This window comes from Myxine glutinosa, chromosome 9 (genome assembly GCF_964187855.1).
Source record: "Myxine glutinosa chromosome 9, kmMyxGlut1.1, whole genome shotgun sequence".
In the NCBI taxonomy this organism is placed as follows: domain Eukaryota; kingdom Metazoa; phylum Chordata; class Myxini; order Myxiniformes; family Myxinidae; genus Myxine; species Myxine glutinosa.
Window position 1 is genome coordinate 111621901 of NC_136269.1, and position 18765 is coordinate 111640665.

An 18765-nucleotide genomic window follows, 5' to 3' on the forward strand; every position below is an offset into this window, starting at 1 on the left:
GGTCGGATGAGATGTCTGAGGGGGCGCCGAACCGGGCGACCCAGGTGGCGATGAAAGCCTGCGCGACATCGGCCGCCGTTGTCGACGCCAAGGGCACGGCCTCCGGCCACCGGGTGGTGCGGTCCACCATGGTGAGGACGTAGGTGAAACCCCGCGAGGGGGGCAGAGGTCCCACCAGGTCCACGTGGACGTGGTCAAACCGGCGTTCCGGCACCGTGAACGGGGCCAACGGGGCCTGGGTGTGCCGGTGCACCTTGGCGCGCTGGCACGCGAGGCACGTCCTGGCCCAGCCGCGGACGGCCTTCCGGAGGCCATGCCAGACGAACTTGTCGGCGATCAGCCTTTGGGAGGCCCTCGCGCCCGGGTGGGACAGGCCGTGGATGGCGTCAAACACCTGGCGCTGCCAGCCCGCGGGCACAATGGGGCGAGGACGCCTGAGGGAGACGTCGCACAAGAGGGCCGCGCCCGCGCCGTCGAACGGCACCTCGGTGACGCGGAGGCCCGTGACGGCGGTCCGCAAGGCCTGGACGTCGGGGTCAGCGGCCTGGTCCGCTGCCATCCGGGCATAGTCGATGCCGAGGTGGACTGCGTGGGCGACGGCCCGGGAAAGGCAATCCGCAACCGGGTTGTCCTTCCCCGCGACGTGCTGGATGTCCGTCGTGTACTCGGACACGGCCGAGAGGTGACGCTGCTGCCGGGCCGACCACGGCTCGGTGACCTTGCCCATCGCGAAGATCAGCGGCTTGTGGTCGACGAAGGCAGTGAACGCCCGGCCCTCGAGCAGATGACGGAAGTGCCTGACCGCCAAGTGAAGTCCGAGCAACTCGCGGTCGAAGGTACTGTAACGGCGTTCGGGCGGGCGAAGCTGCCGGCTAAAGAACGCCAGCGGTTGCCAAGCTCCACGCACCCATTGCTCGTGCACCGCGCCCACCGCGTAGTCCGAGGCATCGGTGGTGAGGGCGATCGGTGCATCGGGCGCCGGGTGCGCGAGCATGGTGGCGTTAGCCAAAGCGAGCTTCGCGCCCGTGAACGCCGTGTCCATCTGCTCGGTCCAGGTAACGTCGCCTTTGCCCGGCTTACCTCGGAGAGCTTCGTGCAGGGGGCGCAGGAGCTGGGCGATACGGGGCAGGAACCGATGGTAAAAGTTCACCATGCCCAGGAACTCCTGCAGCCCTCTGATCGTGCGGGGGCGCGGAAACCCCTTCACCGCCTCCACCTTGGCCGGCAGGGGGACGGCTCCGTGCCTGGTGACACGGTGCCCCAGAAAATCGATTGTGGCGGCGCCGAACCGGCACTTTGCGGGGTTCACAATCAGGCCATGCTGGCCCAGGCGTTCGAAGAGCGTGCGGAGGTGGCGTAGGTGCTCTTCGCGGGACGCGCTGGCGACGAGGATATCGTCCAGGTAGACGTAGACAAAATCCAAGTCGCGCAGGACGCTGTCCATCAGTCGCTGGAACGCCTGAGCCGCATTCTTCAGACCGAAGGGCATGCGCAGGAACTCGAAGAGTCCGAATGGCGTGATGACCGCCGTCTTCGGGACGTCCTCCGGCCTGACGGGGACCTGATGGTAGCCGCGTATGAGGTCCACCTTCGAGAAGAAGGACCTGCCCGCCAAACGGGCGGAAAAGTCCTGAATGTGGGGGACGGGGTAGCGGTCGGGAGTCGTGGCGTCATTGAGACGGCGATAGTCCCCGCACGGTCGCCATCCCCCGCCGGGCTTCGGCACGATGTGCAGCGGCGACGCCCAAGCGCTCTCTGAGCGCCGAACGATGCCGAGTCGCTCCAGGGTAGCGAACTCCGCTTTTGCCACCGCCAGCTTCGTCGGCTCGAGGCGGCGTGCCCGGGCGTAGACCGGTGGCCCGACGGTGGGGATGTGATGGGCCACCCCGTGCTTGACGGCCCCCGCCGAGAAGGTGGGCCGCGTGAGGGCCGGGAAGCCGGCGAGGAGGCGGGTGAATGCGTCCGCTGCCGGAAGCGTACAGACCAACGTGGCCGGAACCGAATCGTTCGGCAAGCCGCTTGGCAAGCCGCTCGTTGAGCTGGGCAACGCACATGCGAGCGAGCTGAACGTCTCGGCCTGGACAAGCCGTCTGCGCTTGACGTCGACCAGGAGCCCATTAGCGCACAGGAAGTCCGCGCCAAGCAGTGCCATGGGCACGTCGGCGGTGACGAACGTCCATCGGAAAACCTGCCCTCCAAACCGCAGAGAGAGGCAGCGTTTTCCGTACGTACGGATGGGCGTCCCGTTCGCGGCAAGCAGCGCGGGGCCCCCGCCCGCGGCGTGCTTGTCTGACGTGCCGGCGGGAATGACACTCACCTGTGCTCCCGTGTCGCACAGGTAACGGCGCCCGGAGAAGGTGTCCGTTATAAACAGCAGGCTGCTCGAACGGCCGGCGCTCATCGCCACAATTGAGCGCCGGCCCGGGCGTTTCCCGACCCGTTGAAGGAGCACGGCGGATGACACCGCCGAGCTTCGTGGCCGAACTTGGCGTGGAACCAGCACCAGGTGGTGGAGCTGGAGGAGCGCGGCTGGCTCCGCCAGGCCGGTGGAGTCGACGGGTTTCCCCGCGGTGGCGGTTTTCGCCGCGGCGGTGGGCGGGGCGTGGCGGCGTTCACGAGGTGCGTATCAGCATGCTGCTGAACCACAGCGTGCTGTAGAAGATGATGCTGTGGAACATCAGCGTGCTGTAGAAGATGATGCTGTGGAACATCAGCGTGCTGTAGAAGATGATGCTGTGGAACATCAGCGTGCTGTAGAAGATGATGCTGTGGAACATCAGCGTCGAAGGCCGTGACGGCCACGCCAACGCTCGCCCGCGTGTCCGAAGCGGCGAAGTACTTGTCCGCCTCGGCCGCCAATGCTCGGGGTTCCGTTAGCCCGGTCCCGGCCAACGCGAGGCGAACCTGCGCTGGAAGTTGGCGACGGAAAAGCGCCCGGAATAGCGAACCGGGGGCTTCGTCGCCCAACAGTGACAGCATATGGTCCATTCGGACCGACGGGCGCGTCTCACCGAGCTCGGGGAGATCCAGGAGGCGATCGGCCCGTGCGTCGTCCGTGAGGCCGAACGTGGCTAGGAGTAGCCGCTTGAGTGCCTCGTACTTGTGGCCGTCCGGTGGGTGGCGAAGGACGGACACAACTCGAGCGGCCGTGCCGGGCCCGAGGGAGGCGACGACATGGCAGTAGCGCAGGTCGTCGTTGGTGAGGCGCCGAAGCTGAAATTGGGCTTCGGCCTGGACGAACCAGACTTCGGCCTGAGCCTCCCAAAATTCCGGAAGTTTGACGAAGGCGGCCATGGCGATGGCGTCGCGTGTGGAAGGATCGCTCCGGCAGATCCAACGTCGAGGGTCACCAGTAAAGCGCGGCGTTACGCGCGCTGCTTGTGAGCAAGGAGGAAGCGGACAAGCGGTAACATATAAATGTCTTTATTGTAAGACTACACTGTAAAACTGAACTCCTCCGGGCTGGTCGCCCGGTGTATATCATGAGGCCACGCCTACCCCTCGGGCGTGGCCACCGCCCACTTCGTGCGTGGAATGATGTCACCACGCCAGTGGGCTTTTGTGTCCGCCACACACTGATCATTGAAAAGTCCAGAACAGATCAATCAGGCTTTGTTTAATAGAATGAGACAGAAAATATTCATTTCTTAAAGAACAGTAAGATATTTATTTAGATTGAACTTCATCATCACGATGTTAGAAATACACAGCCCTGACTCACACTGCTACTCTAATTAATATAAGCCTTGTATTCTCAACAATAACAAATATGCACTGGCGTTGTTTGTCAAAGTGGATGCTTTTAAAGAAGTACTAGTTGCTCGGAAGAAGTACTGGTAAGTTCAAAAATTAACCATCTTTCTTCCAAAAACTTGTGGGATCTAAGATCTTGGCATTTGTAGTAGTGAAATTGCAAATCATAAATAAATGAAATATATCCGTCTTCCCTAACAAGGAATAACCTTCAGCTGCAGAATTATCTGAATATTTCATATTGTTTCGGGTTTTCTTTTATCTTTGAGTTACACCACCATTTTTACACACCCTTCTTTCCCTAAAGCTGCATGGTGTCATATTCAGATGAGACGGATGTTCCAGATATTGGACGCCCTGCCTTCATCGCTTAAAAGGAAGGCAATGTCATTTTTTTGTTGGGAATGAGCAGTACATGAACGGTGTCGTGATGTAAATTGTTGTTTTGACAATCTCCAGATGGAAAGTAAATTGTGTCGATGAACCACAATGAGCATCCCGTCTTTCTGGCCAGCATGTAGTGAAATGCCGAATGGGAGAGGAGTAGAGTGACTTTCTAGCTCGAAGAGAAAACGCCACCATTTTTCCTCGCTCTCTCCCATGTGAAGCAACTTGGAAATTGAGAGATCAGACAAGCACTAGTGGTGTTCCCAGATCAGACGAGCACTTGTGGTGTTCCCAGATCAGACGAGCACCAGTGGTGTTCCCAGATCAGATAAGCACCAGTGGTGTTCCCAGATCAGACGAGCAAGAATGGTGTTCCCAGATCAAATGAGCAAGAGTGGTGTTCCCAGATCAAACGAGCACGAGTGGTGTTCCCAGATCAGACGAGCACGAGTGGTGTTCCCAGATCAGACGAGCACTTGTGTTCCCAGATCAAACGAGCATGAGTGGTGTTCCCAGATCAAACGAGCACTCGTATTGTTCCCAGATCAGACGAGCATGAGTGGTGTTCCCAGATCAGACGAGCACTCGTGTTCCCAGATCAAACCAGCACTAGTGGTGTTCCCAGATCAGACGAAAACTAGTGGTGTTCCCAGATCAAACGAGCACTAGTGGTGTTCCCAGATCAAACGAGCACTGGTGGTGTTCCCAGATCAAATGAGCACACGTGGTGTTCCCATATCAAACGAGCACTAGTGGTGTTCCTAGATCAGATGAGCATGAGTGGTTTTTCCCAGATCAGATGAGCACTAGTGTTCCCAGATTAGATGAGCACTGGTGGTGTTCCCAGATCAAACAAGCACTCGTGGTGTTCCCAGATCAGACGAGCACTCGTGGAGTTCCCAGATCAGATGAGCACTAGTGGTGATCCCAGACGTGCTTGGTGCTGGGAGAGCACTCCAAAATCCTTTATTTCTCTTTTTCATTAACATTATTTTGCCTGCTGTTTTTTATTTATAATTTTCATTGCCTCCCCTCCCCTCACACTGTAGTTAGAAAACAGTAGTTAGATGTCTAAATGTGTCAACGTGTAGGTTTTTGTTGGTTAGTTCTGAGGCCACCATGTGTGTTAAGGGATATGGCATTTCGGCAAAGTGTTAAGTGTATTTATTTTGTCTATACTGCTTGTGAATCATTATTTCATTGAATCTTGTATGAGGAAACCATTGCTGCGTCTGAATTCATGCCACGGGACAGGTCTCCTGCACGTAGGACCCTGGCATGATCGCATAAAAGGGGAACGTCGCCAGATACCAAATGGTGTCTTTGCTCCCTCCCTCTTCCCCAATGAAATTGTGCAAGCTTACATGACCGCTTGGCTTATCAAGATACACCTCTGATACGAAGAGCAAAAAACTGGATGGTGCAAGCAGCTGGATAAGGTGAGCCAAAAAAACACTACTCAATCCCCAACACCACACCCACACATATAAAACACCCAAAGGAAACTCCACCAATCACGCAACCCACACGTCACAATGTCCAACCCAGACACAAGAAGATAGTTGATTGTTAATCCACCCACACACCCACCTCAATCCCCAAATTTTGCTTCTTTATCCACCTTGTCCACCCCTTGCATTCTGCTCTACTTCTCATTGTTACCGGCGTCCCTTGTTTGTCCATCTCCATCTATTTTCTTTGTTGGCCCTGCTGTTAGCATTTCCCCTTTCTCTTTGTGCTGTTCCTTTTGTTATGTTGCGTCCTGATCCATTTTGTCTTCTAGCTCTTCCACGAGCCTCGACTCTGTATACAAAAATAAATAAATATCCCCAGCCAAGTTCAAGCCCGGGAAACACAAAAACAGAAACAAGCACAAACACACACCCCGTCACCCCATACATACAATAAACCACCTTTAGAGGCCATTTTTCCCCGCAAGCGGGGGTTGGCCTTTTTCGGGAACTGTGGTTGTTGTTGTTTTTCGGTCCCCTTTTTGAAGCAATGTTTTACGGCCGGATGCCCATACACTTTACACACCCCATACATACAATACCAGATCAAAAGTAAATAATAATAAAAAGAACAGAGCAGACCATCAATGATGTGACTGGCGTTTGTTGCTTAAGGTTCGGCAAAATAAAAACGCTCCTCAATCGACCTCTCCCACCGGCACATGACCGGAAATGAATTGTCACCATGTTTATTACTAAATTCGCAGAGTAGATCTAGTTACATTTTGATTGGATGCACCTTTTTGCTTTTAAAATGTATAATCCTAACAGCCCCAATCTCATATATATATTAGAATGTCTTGAAGTATTGTATCTCGTTCATGGAACATTTTTAACACCAAGCCTGAGTTTTCTGATTTACCAAAAAATCAAAATCTGAACCAATCCTGAGTTCTGCAAACTAATACATTGATATTGACACAGAACAATTGTTGTGTGAGATGAACTAATACTGAGAAAAAGCCCGACATCAAATTACCTGCAAGAAAGCATCTGGTACAGAAGAGTCTCCGGGGAGCGTGGCCATGGTCAACCCAACTCCATCCCTTGCTTCCACATCTTTGTCGGTGCCGTGGAAGAGTTGCCTGAGACCAAATTCTCCAAGTCGCTCTGCTAATAGGCGAGTGCACAGCTGAAGAAGGAGACACACACAGATGATTGGTACTCTTAAGTCAGATAAAGGCACACATCCAGGAGCAACGCATGCATTGTATTTCTCATAAGGTACACATGAGTAAAATAAAGAGGGAATAGAAAAATGATTGGGTGCAGCTAAGAGCATGATTTTTAAGTGCTGAATAATTAAGAAGATAGTTGATTGTTTTTGTTCATCTTAATGTTGATCTCATTGGATCTCTTCTCATAGGAAATTAGAGCTGTCTCCCCTGACATATCACGTGCCTTCGATACGGTCTGGCACCCGCTCTGCTCACCAAACTCTCCTCCTATGGTATCCATATCCACGCATGGCTTGCAGACTTCCTCCCTAGTCGTAGTCAACGTGTGGCCCTGAATGGGTTTCTCTCATCTCCCCTTCCTGTTCAGGCTGGAGTTCCCCAAGGCAGTGTTCTGGGCCCTGTGCTTTTTCTGGTCTTCATCAATGATCTCTCTGACTCTCTTGAAAATCCTCTCTATCTCTTTGCTGATGACTCCACTCTCTGCCGCTCCATTCCTCATCCCTCAGATCGGCAGTCTGCAGCCTCCTCACTCTCTGCAGACCTGGACAAAATCACAGACTGGTCAAAGAAGTGGAACATGTCTTTCAATCCTGACAAATCTCACACTCTTACTACGTCTCTCCGAAAAGACCGACTGGACAACCCTCCCATCCACTTTCTGAATAATCCTCTCCAAGAAGTTCTGTCACTCAAGCTTTTGGGTCTCACTATCTGCCATGATCTTTCCTGGGAAAACCACATTTAAAATCTGGCCTCCAAAGCCAGTCGCCGACTGGGCATCCTCCATCGTGAGAAGTCCTTCCTTGGCACACCTGAGCTCCTCACCACATACAAGGCTTTCATCCGCAGCTCAATGGAGTACTGCTCTCCCCTCTGGGCTGGTGCTCGTGCCTCACACCTAGCTCGTCTTCACGCTGTTGAAACCAAAGCTTTCAGAATCATTGGAATCTCCTGCGAAGAAGCTAACTCCGAGGGCCTTTCACTTACTCACCGCAGGCAGGTTAGTGGGCTTTCTGTCTTCTACCGACTCCTCTCCGGCCTTGCTCCCCCAGCTCTCTCTGAGCTCAGTCCCCCAAATATTCCTGCAAGTCGCACAAGATCTGCCTGCAACCCTCTTATGGTTAAACTGCCAAAATCAAGACTCTCTGCTCACCTTCACTCCTTCATTCCTCTTTTCTTCCGCCTATGGAACAAACTCCCTCACTCTCTCCAAACCCACTCCTCCCTTCAGGTCTTTAAAACAGCTGTTCACCACCATCTCTTATCTTGCCCCATCAAAAACCTTGATCTTTTCTACCCCCGCTAATTTCACCCCAGATTCACTTTTTTGAAATACCAACTTCCTTCCTGGAGGTCCTTGCAGTGTCCTTGTGTTTTATACTTCTCCCACCCCTCCCCCCCTTCCCACGCCTCCTCTCCCCAAGCCCTCCCACAGATCTCCCGATGTCCCTGCTCTCAAATGTTGTGTTTGTGTGCTTCCCCTTCTCTCCCCATCTTGTCTACCTCTACCCTTATTATATGTTTTGTGTGTGTTTGATTTTTTTTTTGTGTGATAGATGTTAGCTCTTTTACAAGCCTCAATCCTGTATACAAAAAAAAAATTAAAAAAATTGGTGAACATGCGAGCGTTGAATGTTAAGAAAGGAATTTGTTCATTCATTTCCATTAGTGGCAACAGTTGAAGTATTTCCACATCGAATTTTTTTTACTTTGACTCCGAGTCAGAATAATTTAGCAGTTTCATCCTCTGTCACTTTTTTCCCAAGGAGTCTTCTGTCACTTTTCTTAGCTCTTACACTTCAAATTTCAAAATCAAAGTGTATATTTTCTACAATGTTGAAATCTGTATTCACATGTAAACTGATATGGATACAGATACGGTAAAATTGCGATCAATCGTTTTCAATGACTATTCACATATATCTGGAGACAAGGATATGGATACGTAACATGTATATGATTATTGCGATCGCACCATGTAGCAATTTAAATTGTATTTGCCACACCACCGAAGGGCAAATTTCTGCCATTGACGTAATAATCTTGTTGAAACATCTCGCCAACAAGCTGTAACTCTTGAACAAGGCTGTGGTAGGTGCCATGTTCATGTCTCTTTCAGAGTAATGGGTGTACCCACCATATGCACCTTCATTTCGAGCTCTTCGGTATTTTTTAATACATGGTCTTGGCTCATGGAAGAGCTCGGACACAGAACAGAACAGGACAAAACATAACAAAGGGATCAGCAGGAGAAAGGGGAAACGCCAATAGCAGGGCGGAGGGAGAAGGTAGACTGAGATGGACAAACAAGGGATGTAGGTAACGGTGATGGTTAGGGAAGAATGCAAGGGGTGGATGTGATGGATACGCAAGCAAAATTTTGGGTGTGGTGAGGGTGGTTTAACAGGTGCAGAAAAGGTCATGGCTTTGGATGGGGTCATGACCTGAGATGGTGGTGAACAGCTGTCTTTAAGTCTGGAAGAGAAGAATAAGATCGAAGAGTGTGTGGAATGTGGTTCTTGTCATACAATCACCCTGTCCACTACGTTTCTTCTGAATCCGTCCAGAACCTTTTGAGATATGTTGCTATATATTGTTTTATCACAATGGTGAAGAATCACTTTAAAAATTCACAAATCCGGAACCAAATCTTTACCAAAATCAAATAATATCATCGGTGTCTCATACCCAACCTCTTCACCAAATTTCGCCCAAATTCATCCCCAAATTTTGAGATATACTATACTGTTCATAAATAGACAGACAATTAGACCGACAAACAGACAGGTCAAAACATAACCTCCATCCACCTTCGGTGGCCAAGGTAATAACCAAAATCAGTGGCAGAATGATTAATATATCTGCTATGGAGTCAGTGGTTTCATTCCAACCCTGTTTGAATCTTGGCAAGAACGAAAATAGTACGGTACTTTCTCTTCCTTAATATACGTACAAGAAAACAAACATGACATAATGACATAATGTAATGGTATTACATCAGTTGTGTGGAACCGGAAGTGCTTGCTCGCGTTTTGGAGTATGAAGGTGGAGTTCCGGCCAAGGGGCGAGGTGGTGTGTGTACGGGGTCGGCGACATGAACCTGATTCCGGGTGCTGCAATAAATGATTGTTCTCTTTGACATTGATTGTCCTGGGTATAAGTAAGACTGTATAGATAAGGCTGCCCTGTGTTCTTTTTACATCCTTCTACCTTTGTACAGCCTTGATCTTTCTTTTCCTCTGGTGTTTGTTATAATAAATGTGTACTCTTTCTCCAAGCTTTGGTTTCGTGTTCATCCAGTTGATTTAGTCTTTTCTTTCCATTGGTCTACGTGGCACGATTAAAACCGCTATAATCGGGTTAGTCATTGTTAACGGCCTGGGTCGTGAATCGCTTCGCTCGGCGTGTCCATTACCGTCGCGACTCGGGCGGGGCTGTCTCCTCGCTGGTTGGGAGGTCACGGTAAGCAGGTATTCGGGGGGCCTTTTTTTGGGATCTCTGGCCCGATTACCCTGGTCGTGGCTGACCACCAGTGACGTCACAGACCCCCAGGACCCACGTCGGCCAGTGCAAGACAAGGGGATTGACCCCCTCTTGGTTACGGGAGGGCCGACGTCGGGGTTCCGTAACAATTGGTGTCAGGAGTGGGATTTGAGGCCTGAACCAAATTTTTATATCTGAAAAAAAAAATTGGTCAAAATTACGAGCGGCCAAAATTTAGTAAATTGGGGGGCCAACTGAAGGACATGGGTAATCAAATTGGGGAAATGAAGGATGGGTTAACGGAGTTGGAAAATAGAATGGCCACCGAGGAGAACCAAATGGAAGGGGTGAAGAATGGGTTAGGGTAGAGTCCCTGTATATAGAGAGTTGTGTCAACTCAAATTTGGACGCCATTTTGTGTCTAAGTGTGTCGGATTAGATATACATGTACATTCGCGATATGGGGTGATATATTCTAAACCTGCTAAAAAAAATTTTACTGCACATATTTAGTCTTATTATTACATACAGGTGATATTTGTTTTGTCAAAAACTCAGCTATTGCCGTGAAAAAGAGCTGTGTGGTGATATTAAAAGTGGTATGGCAATGCATATTACAAGCCAACACTGCATATAAGAGCTAACATTATAAGTAAGACAAACCAATGCTGTCGTTCTCTGAATTTTAATAACTTTTAGAAAGGAGTGTGGGCATATCCAATATTTTTTAAAGGGTGCCGAGAGCAATTCCGGTGTAGGACTTCCAGCCGACATATAGTCTAACACACTTAAAACAAATTCTGTACGTGGTATTGCCATATTTCTATAGTGTACAACTTTAGTTTTATCGACATTTATATTCAATTTCCATTGTAATGATTTAACAAGCTGCAAGTCAGCTTCTGTCTCTGACATAAGGAAAACGTCATCGGCATCTAGTAAGATTGAAACGTTCATTTATTACTTCACCCTTGCCCAGAACTCTGATGGATATTGCCTGATCGATTAATATGTTTCATAGCTGGCGACTTAATTAACACTTAATTTTCGACTGCGCCAAGCCGTAATTAAACAGAGAAAAAACTTTAAAAAATACCTGCAGTGTTCACGGTTCGTCGAGTCGAACAGATATGGAAAAGCACAGATAAGACGTCGTATTCACCATAACTTGTTTAATTTCACCAGGAACACGATGAGGCCAACACCCCAACACAGTAAACATTCAGTACAAAACTTGGTTCATACATTCAGTACAGAACATGATTCATACATTCAGACCGTAAGAAAACTCTGCCCGTAATACAACACTCTGACCAGACCAACACTTCATCCCACTACGTTCACTCCTCACAAGTGAAACTCATCACTACTCCGTTCACTCCTCACAAGTGAGACTCATCACTACTCCGTTCACTCCTCACAAGTGAGCATCCCCCTCACAAGACGCATGAGCACTGTACAAAGCAAACAATAACTCGTCAAATTTTGGACGTATGGATGGCTGCACAACCCGCAAAAAAATTGAGCAGGTCCCCCCCTAAAATTGCTTTTATGCAGGCCGATTAGGCTAAAGATTTTAAACCAAAAAAATAACTTGCCTCGGAATAAGTTTTGAATGGACGGACAGACAACTGAAAACAAAACGGACCATGGGTTTCCCACCCCTATAAAATCAAAATTAATTCCCTCTGAAAAGGTACAGTGACATTGCCCGCAGACTACCCAACCGCAGACCAGGCAATGTCACTGTACCGGGACATTTCATCAATCAATGACAATATGCGGTCCGCTAGGACTACCCGGAAAAAATTGAGCAGGGTTCTTCCCACGGAAATGCATTTTTGGTCAGCTCCTTGAAGATTATAAACAAACACAAATCACTTCCCTTTAAAAGGGTTTTCAACGGACAGACAACCAGAAAAAAACCAAGCAGATAGAATTGCTTTTGAACATCGATCATCAAGCGGCGTGGGCCTACCTGGCAGAGTCTCGAGGAGTCGATCGCTTTCCAGCTCTTTCGTCTGACTTTCGCTTCCCAAATTTGTCTTCTGACTTTATCACTTAGAAATCTATACATCTTATATTTCCCAGATTGGTTTGAACAACCAAAAGCAGAACAACCAGTCATTTTGTTTGGCAATAAACAACATTCCCGTACCAAGCTGACGTTCACGCACAGTGAAGTTAGACACAAAATGGCGCCACGAAATCACGTGACCAGAAATCTCGGGTCAGCGCATGGCGCAACTCTCTTTATACAGGGACTCTAGGTTAGGGGGGTTAGAAAACACTATGGAAGGCAAATCGAGGGAAATAGGGGAGCAATCTGCCCGGGAAATTAAACAAATGGGGAACCAGATAGAGGAGGTAAAAATCGGGTTGGAAACCAAATTGGATGCCCAGAGGAATGATTTGGAACAGATGAGGGCGACATCTACCAAAGAGATGGGAGAGATGGGGGAGGAGATAAGGTGTGGAGTGGGCGAAGAGGTCGCTGGGGTACGCGAGGAGGTAAAGCGGGGTGAGGAGCGCATGGAGAAAGAGGTGAGGAATAGTATGGTTAGGTTACAGGGGGGAATAGACGACCTGACGCGGGGAGTAGAGCAGCTGACGGTGGGACAAAAGGAGTTAGGGGAGCAAGTGGAAAAGAATATGGCGGTAATAGGAGGGGTGAAAGCGACCCAGAAGGAAATAAAAAAAGAACTGATAGCGACTAAGAGGTTATGTCAGATGGTACATGAGGGGTTGACAAAGAGGTTGGACGAGGTGACAGAGGCAATGGAGACAAAAGAACGGGAAGTAAGGACACACATAGAAACGACCAAGGTAGCCTTAGAGGAAGAAATTGAGGGGGCGCACCGGGAAATAAAAGAGGTGAAACAAAAATTAGAGGAAGTGGAAGAGGGGGTGAGTGAAACTAAGAAGAGACGGAGGGAGACTAAGAGGGAGATAAAGGAGGAAGTGATGGATTATGTACAAGGTCTGTGCTCAAATCGTGATGATGTGCTTACTGACCAAATAAAGAGTTTGCAGGTGGCGGAGGAGGAGCGAAGACGAGGTGCCGAGGTGAGTGGCTATATGCTCGGGAATGTATATGGTGTGAGGGGAGATTCAGTGGGCTTGGGTGTTGGTTTGGACCCGGGCGTTCGTGAGAGGCCGCTGGAAATGTGTGCGACAGGTGCAGAGTGTGGTGGTAAGAGTGACACGGAGTACGAGTCGGTGGTGGCAGGTGAGGAAGAATGCACACCTGGAATGGTCGAGCGCGTGTGGGAATGCACACCTGAGTTGGTGGTAAAGTGCGTGATTGGGTGTGCAAAAGAGTGCACACCCGTGGTTATCACAGAGGATGTGACCGAGGAGTGGGCGCGAGGAGGTGTGTTGATGAAGTGTGCGAACGATGAGTGTGTGCCAAGGTGTGCGGTGGTCAGGTGTGTAACGAAGTCTGTGAGCGGAATGAGTGTGCCTGGGTGGTGTGTCAGAGGAAGTATAATAACGAAGAGTATGGAGACACCTGGATGTATGAATAAGGAACGGAACGCGTGGTGTGAGCATGCAAGTGAAGCATCGACGTTAAACGGAGCAGCGGTTAGATCGACGGTTAGCCGACGCGAGCCCTCGGTCCGTGCCGGGCTTTGGGTGCTGCGAGAACCGGCGGGGATCGGTGCAACGTGGCTCCTGTTCGGAGCGCCGTGTGCGATCCGCGCCGGGCCTCGCTCTGCACGGTCGCGTCCGCGCTCCACTAAGCGGAGCGGGCGGCCCGGTTTGAGGGCAGGTAGGAAGGGTCGGCACGGCGACCCCCTGTGGTTGTGGCGTTCCGGCCGGGCGAGATTGGGGCACAGGGCAGGAGACCGGATGGCTCCGCACCGAGGTGGACCTCGGAATCTCAGCCCGAGCAAACCCCCTCCCCTGAAACGAGTGCCTGACGGATCCAACTGCAGGAAACAAACCACCCGCGTTCATTGCTCGGTTTGGCGAAGCCGAGCTTTGAGCATGTAAGACGCACCGAGGCTCAAGTTAATGGACATTTGGTAGGAGTAGGAAATTGGTGATTGGCAAAATTTGATGATTGGTAAATTTGATTGGCAGATTGGCAAAGTGATGGGCAGAATTGGAATTTGATGGCAAAATTGATAGTGGAAGATGCCCGATGTGGAGGAATGGCAATTCTGCCATCCCTCCCATCTCCCGGGCACATGAGCACTAGTTATGGGGTTATGGCAGTGTAAGCTCGCCGAGGGAGGGTTTGGATAATTGTATAGGGATCTAGAAAAATGACAATAGGTAACGGTAGAGGTAAGTAGCGACATTGTACAGGTAGTCGGGGACGTAGAATAGATTAGTTGGATTATAACGACAAGGGAGCGCAATAATCTAAGGGGCGACTGGGAAGCGCAAGTTTTAGAATGGCATCAGGTAGATCAGATGATGCCGTGTGTTTGCGGGTGAGCATGTTGAGCAAATGAGGCAATGCTCGTGAATGGTGCCATGGGTGTGTAGAAAGTGTATTCAGTAGCGTATTGTGAAAAGTGTGAGGTGATTGTGCATTGTATTGAATGAATGAAGAAGCCTGGGAGGAAAGAGGGTGCAGGTGGCACCAGGTGTGTGGGCACAGGTGTGCAAATCCAGGTGAGAATGGTTGTGTGGAATAGCTGGTATGGAATACATGGAGTATGGAATGGATGGTGTGGAGTGAGTATGGTGGAAAATGTGGAGTGGAGTGGTTGGTGCGAAGGGGGTGTATGGGGGGGATGGACCCCTATCACGAATACCCGGGGAGGGTAGTTTAAGAGTTAGGTAGAGGGTATAGGTAAATTGTGGTTGGATATTGGCATCTGTGGTGCGTGTGGAAGAATGGTATTTGGATGGGTGCATTAGTGGCGTGGAAATGGCTGGGCGTGTGGCCTGTTAGTGTGTGTAGCTAAATGGGCACTCCGCCACTGTGAGGATGTCGGCCAGGTGAGGCCGCAGGTGGGCTCTGGGAGCCGTTAAGAGTTGTGGATGGGGCCCGAGGATCCGGAGGACGGACCCGGGTAGCCCAGTGCCAGAGGGCACTGAGTGGGGAGAGCGCCAGAGGGCCTTCCCCAATTAGATAGGTAGGGTGAGGAGCTAGGCAAGCTCGGGAGACGACTTCAGTGGCGGAGGCGCACAGGTAAGTAGACCTGTTAGGAGAGCCACACGACTCAGTCCCGAAATTGTGCAAGGGCACAGGGAGTTGAATCGGGGGAGTGAGCCCCCAAATTGAAGAGCACCACAGTTTGGTCAATGGGAATTTGGTTTTTAGAACCGCATAGAGTAAGATAGCCAATGGATTGGCAGGTAAAAACCCCGGGTAGTGTAAAGTGTATTAAAGTCATTTAGAGGATAGTTAGAATTAAGAATCTCCTCGCACCATCCGCATCCACTCACCTGAGGTGACGCTACTCCACACCATGGATGTTTTTGATTATTTTTATGGTGCAAATGTTTGGATTGTGAGACGCATCATGACGTGGGTGTGACATTGTGCTTGTTGTTCCATCTCTCCCTCCTTATGAGGATTGATGATGAATTGGTGATGGCAAATTTTGGTTAGAGGGATTGTGGGGACGAATTTGGTATCGGGGAAATATGGGGAAGACGTGACGGTAGTGACGAATTTGTAAATGTGTACATTTTTGTACATATGGGGTAAGAGCAAGGGTAGAGTAGGTAACAGGGGGGGGGGGGGGGTGACGTACGGTAGGGACGAGCTTTCTCACTTCACTCTCCATACGCACCTCGTCCTGCATTGCCTTGTATTGATGTGTACCCTTGTGACCTTACCCCTCGCTCACCTGTCTTCTGTCTCCCTGTCTGCCAACCGAGGACTGTGCTCGCTGGGCACCGAGGGGAGTGTGCGGGAGTCCGCCATGGTGTACCAGAACTCCCACAACCAGCATGCATTGCATGGATGCACCACTTATGGACTGCCGTCTTGCGGCCAAGCACCACTTTATGGACCCCACGTTTTGGGTCTTGCTTGCGGACCTCGGTAAGGTGGCACCTATGCCAAACAGGTGGACCACCCTTAGTTGGCCCCTGTGGCCCTAAATAAAAATGGACATGGTTTGTGCTTTTTATATTGCCAAATAGGCCGCAGGAAGAAAGAAACCATCAGGAAGAACATCGGCCCAGCAGGGAAGAGGAAGACCACCAGCGTTGTGTTTTATTAAGAACTGTGATGACTGTGCACTGGTTGGTGCTTTTGGTGCTTTTGGGTGCTTTGGTGTTATTGGTACTGGTGCATCGATGCAATGCGTGCTGTCTCCTCCCTCCCAACAGGAATTTCCTTCTTTTTGTTTCCCTAAAAAGAAAAATCACAGGTCCTGGGTGGCGTTTTGTAAATAGTCAAATAATGCCAATGTAAATAATGCTCCCCCACCGTAAATGTTTTAGTTTGAAAATAATTCCGCAATTTGGTTAGCTGTGGGTGTGAAACTGTTAGGCAGGGTGCAACGCAATTAGTGGGACATATTTATTTGTGTTTTAAAATTGTCGCACTCAGGGTCAGGTTAATTGTAGAGGGAATTACACCTACGTGCCACACTAAAGGTAAAATTTTCGGGCCGGGACGTCCCGTAAGGAAGGAGGGTGCAGTGTTGGGGATTTGGGAATTGTGTGTGTAATTTGATGTAAATTTTCCCCTTTTGTATGCTGTAAATATTCCCTGTAAATATCACACTCCAATTGTAGTGTCAAAGATCAAAGGTCGTCTGTAGTTAGGCCATCGCACACACGTAGCAAATCTATGATTTCCCTCATTAGTTATGTCCTTAGTAAATGTAGTTGAAGGTTCTGTGATCCACTAGTTCATTACGTTGCATCAATTAAATAAGATAGATCCCTCCGACATGGTATCTTCAAAGTGCCAGGTTTAGCCGCTTTGCTGCATTTTGACTCCTTTAGCCACTTTGCTGCATTTTGACTCCTTTAGCCACTTTGCTGCATTTTGACTCCCTTAGCCACTTTGCTGCATTTGACTCCATTACGCAAGAGGTAACCTCGGAGAAGAAAGGCGTGTCTCCACCTCGTCATAGAGGGGAGGAGTGAGTCAGCCCCACTCAACCAACCAAGAACAAGGGGTTGGGCTTGGAGAGGGCGTGGAGAGAAACATCGAGGAGCTTCGCGAAGGTTCAAGGGAAGGGCATATATAACCCGCGGTGGCACGGCCCCCAAGGGAGAGAAAAGAGACGGAGAGAGATCGAGGGACATCGGAGAGAGAGAGCTGCGGGATCGGAGAAAGGACCGAAGTGATTTGGAGAGCGCGCGACGCAGCGGTGCACAGGAGGAGCTTTGGCCGCGCAGCTTCGGAGCCGCTGCGGTTTTGCACGATCGCAGCTCGGGTTTTGACGGCGGCTGTTCGCTTCCAGCCCGACCGTGCCCCGGTCCCCGCTGAACCTTCCTCTCCCTCCAAGCCATCCACCTCCTACCATTCGTTCCTGCTTTCATCCCCCGTGTAAGTCTGGCCGTTTGTCTGTCTTTCATGTTGTCTTGGGGTATTAAGTAAGACTGTTTAATATAAGTTAAATATTGCACTGTGTCTCCTGATTCTTCCATTGCCTTGTATATTACTTTGATTGCTTTACTGCCTTTAGTTGTGTGTAAATAATAATAAATCCTGTTATTCCCTACTTTGTCTTCTACTTCTTCATGCTCTTTCGGTCGCTTTAGAGGTTTCCATCATTGCACACCTGTGGCACGATTTGGCCAACGTTACGAATATAAATCGGGTCTAGTCTCGGTAAATGGCTCACGCCGCAGTTCGCTTCGCTCGGCGCAAACATCCATTACGCTGCGGCGTGAGCGGGGAGTATTTCCTTGCGTACCGGGAGGCGCTGGTATTTAGGTCATAGGACGGTTGGGCCTAATACCCTACCCAGCGCCGACCGGGCATGACGTCATACCCCCGGGACCACGTCGGTCAGTCATCAGCGAGGGGATTAATCCCCCCTCCTTAAAGGGGAAGGCCGACGTTGGATTCCGTAACAATATATATATATATATATATATTATATTTATATATATATACATTCCTGAAACTGGTAAAGTTCCTTTTAAAGCAAAAAGAAATAGAACAAGAAAGAACAATCAGAGATTGCAGACCCTCGCCAGGACGGGTTTACAGTGTTTTTTTAAAGACTTTGTGTTAAAACAAATATGGCGGCCAAACCACGTGACCGAAGACGTCACCTTTTTTTTCTCAGCCAATTTATCCCTATATGACGCTCAATAAATTTCATCTTGATCGGATGAAGTTTTGCACTTGTCGAATTATGACGTCATAATGGAGGCACCTATGACATCATCATTAATATATGTTACTTCTCATGGAGAGTTATTTACAATGAGCCATGTCTCAATTTTTCTATGCAGCACTTTCGGAGATATAGGGGTGCAAAATTTTTTTCTGTTTTTCCTCGATGACACCCATGCCA

At 49.8% G+C, this 18765-nt stretch overlaps 1 protein-coding gene across 1 annotated transcript in view; it reads right to left on the reverse strand.

The window, feature by feature from the left end:
* The window catches only part of LOC137435088 (unconventional myosin-XVI), a 224687-nt gene that overhangs the window by 114217 nt on the left and 91705 nt on the right, over window positions 1-18765 (reverse strand). Inside the window, exon 15 of the mRNA XM_078784703.1 lies at window positions 6631-6783. Coding sequence (XP_078640829.1) covers window positions 6631-6783 — 153 coding nt within the window. The remainder of the gene's footprint in view (window positions 1-6630; window positions 6784-18765) is intronic.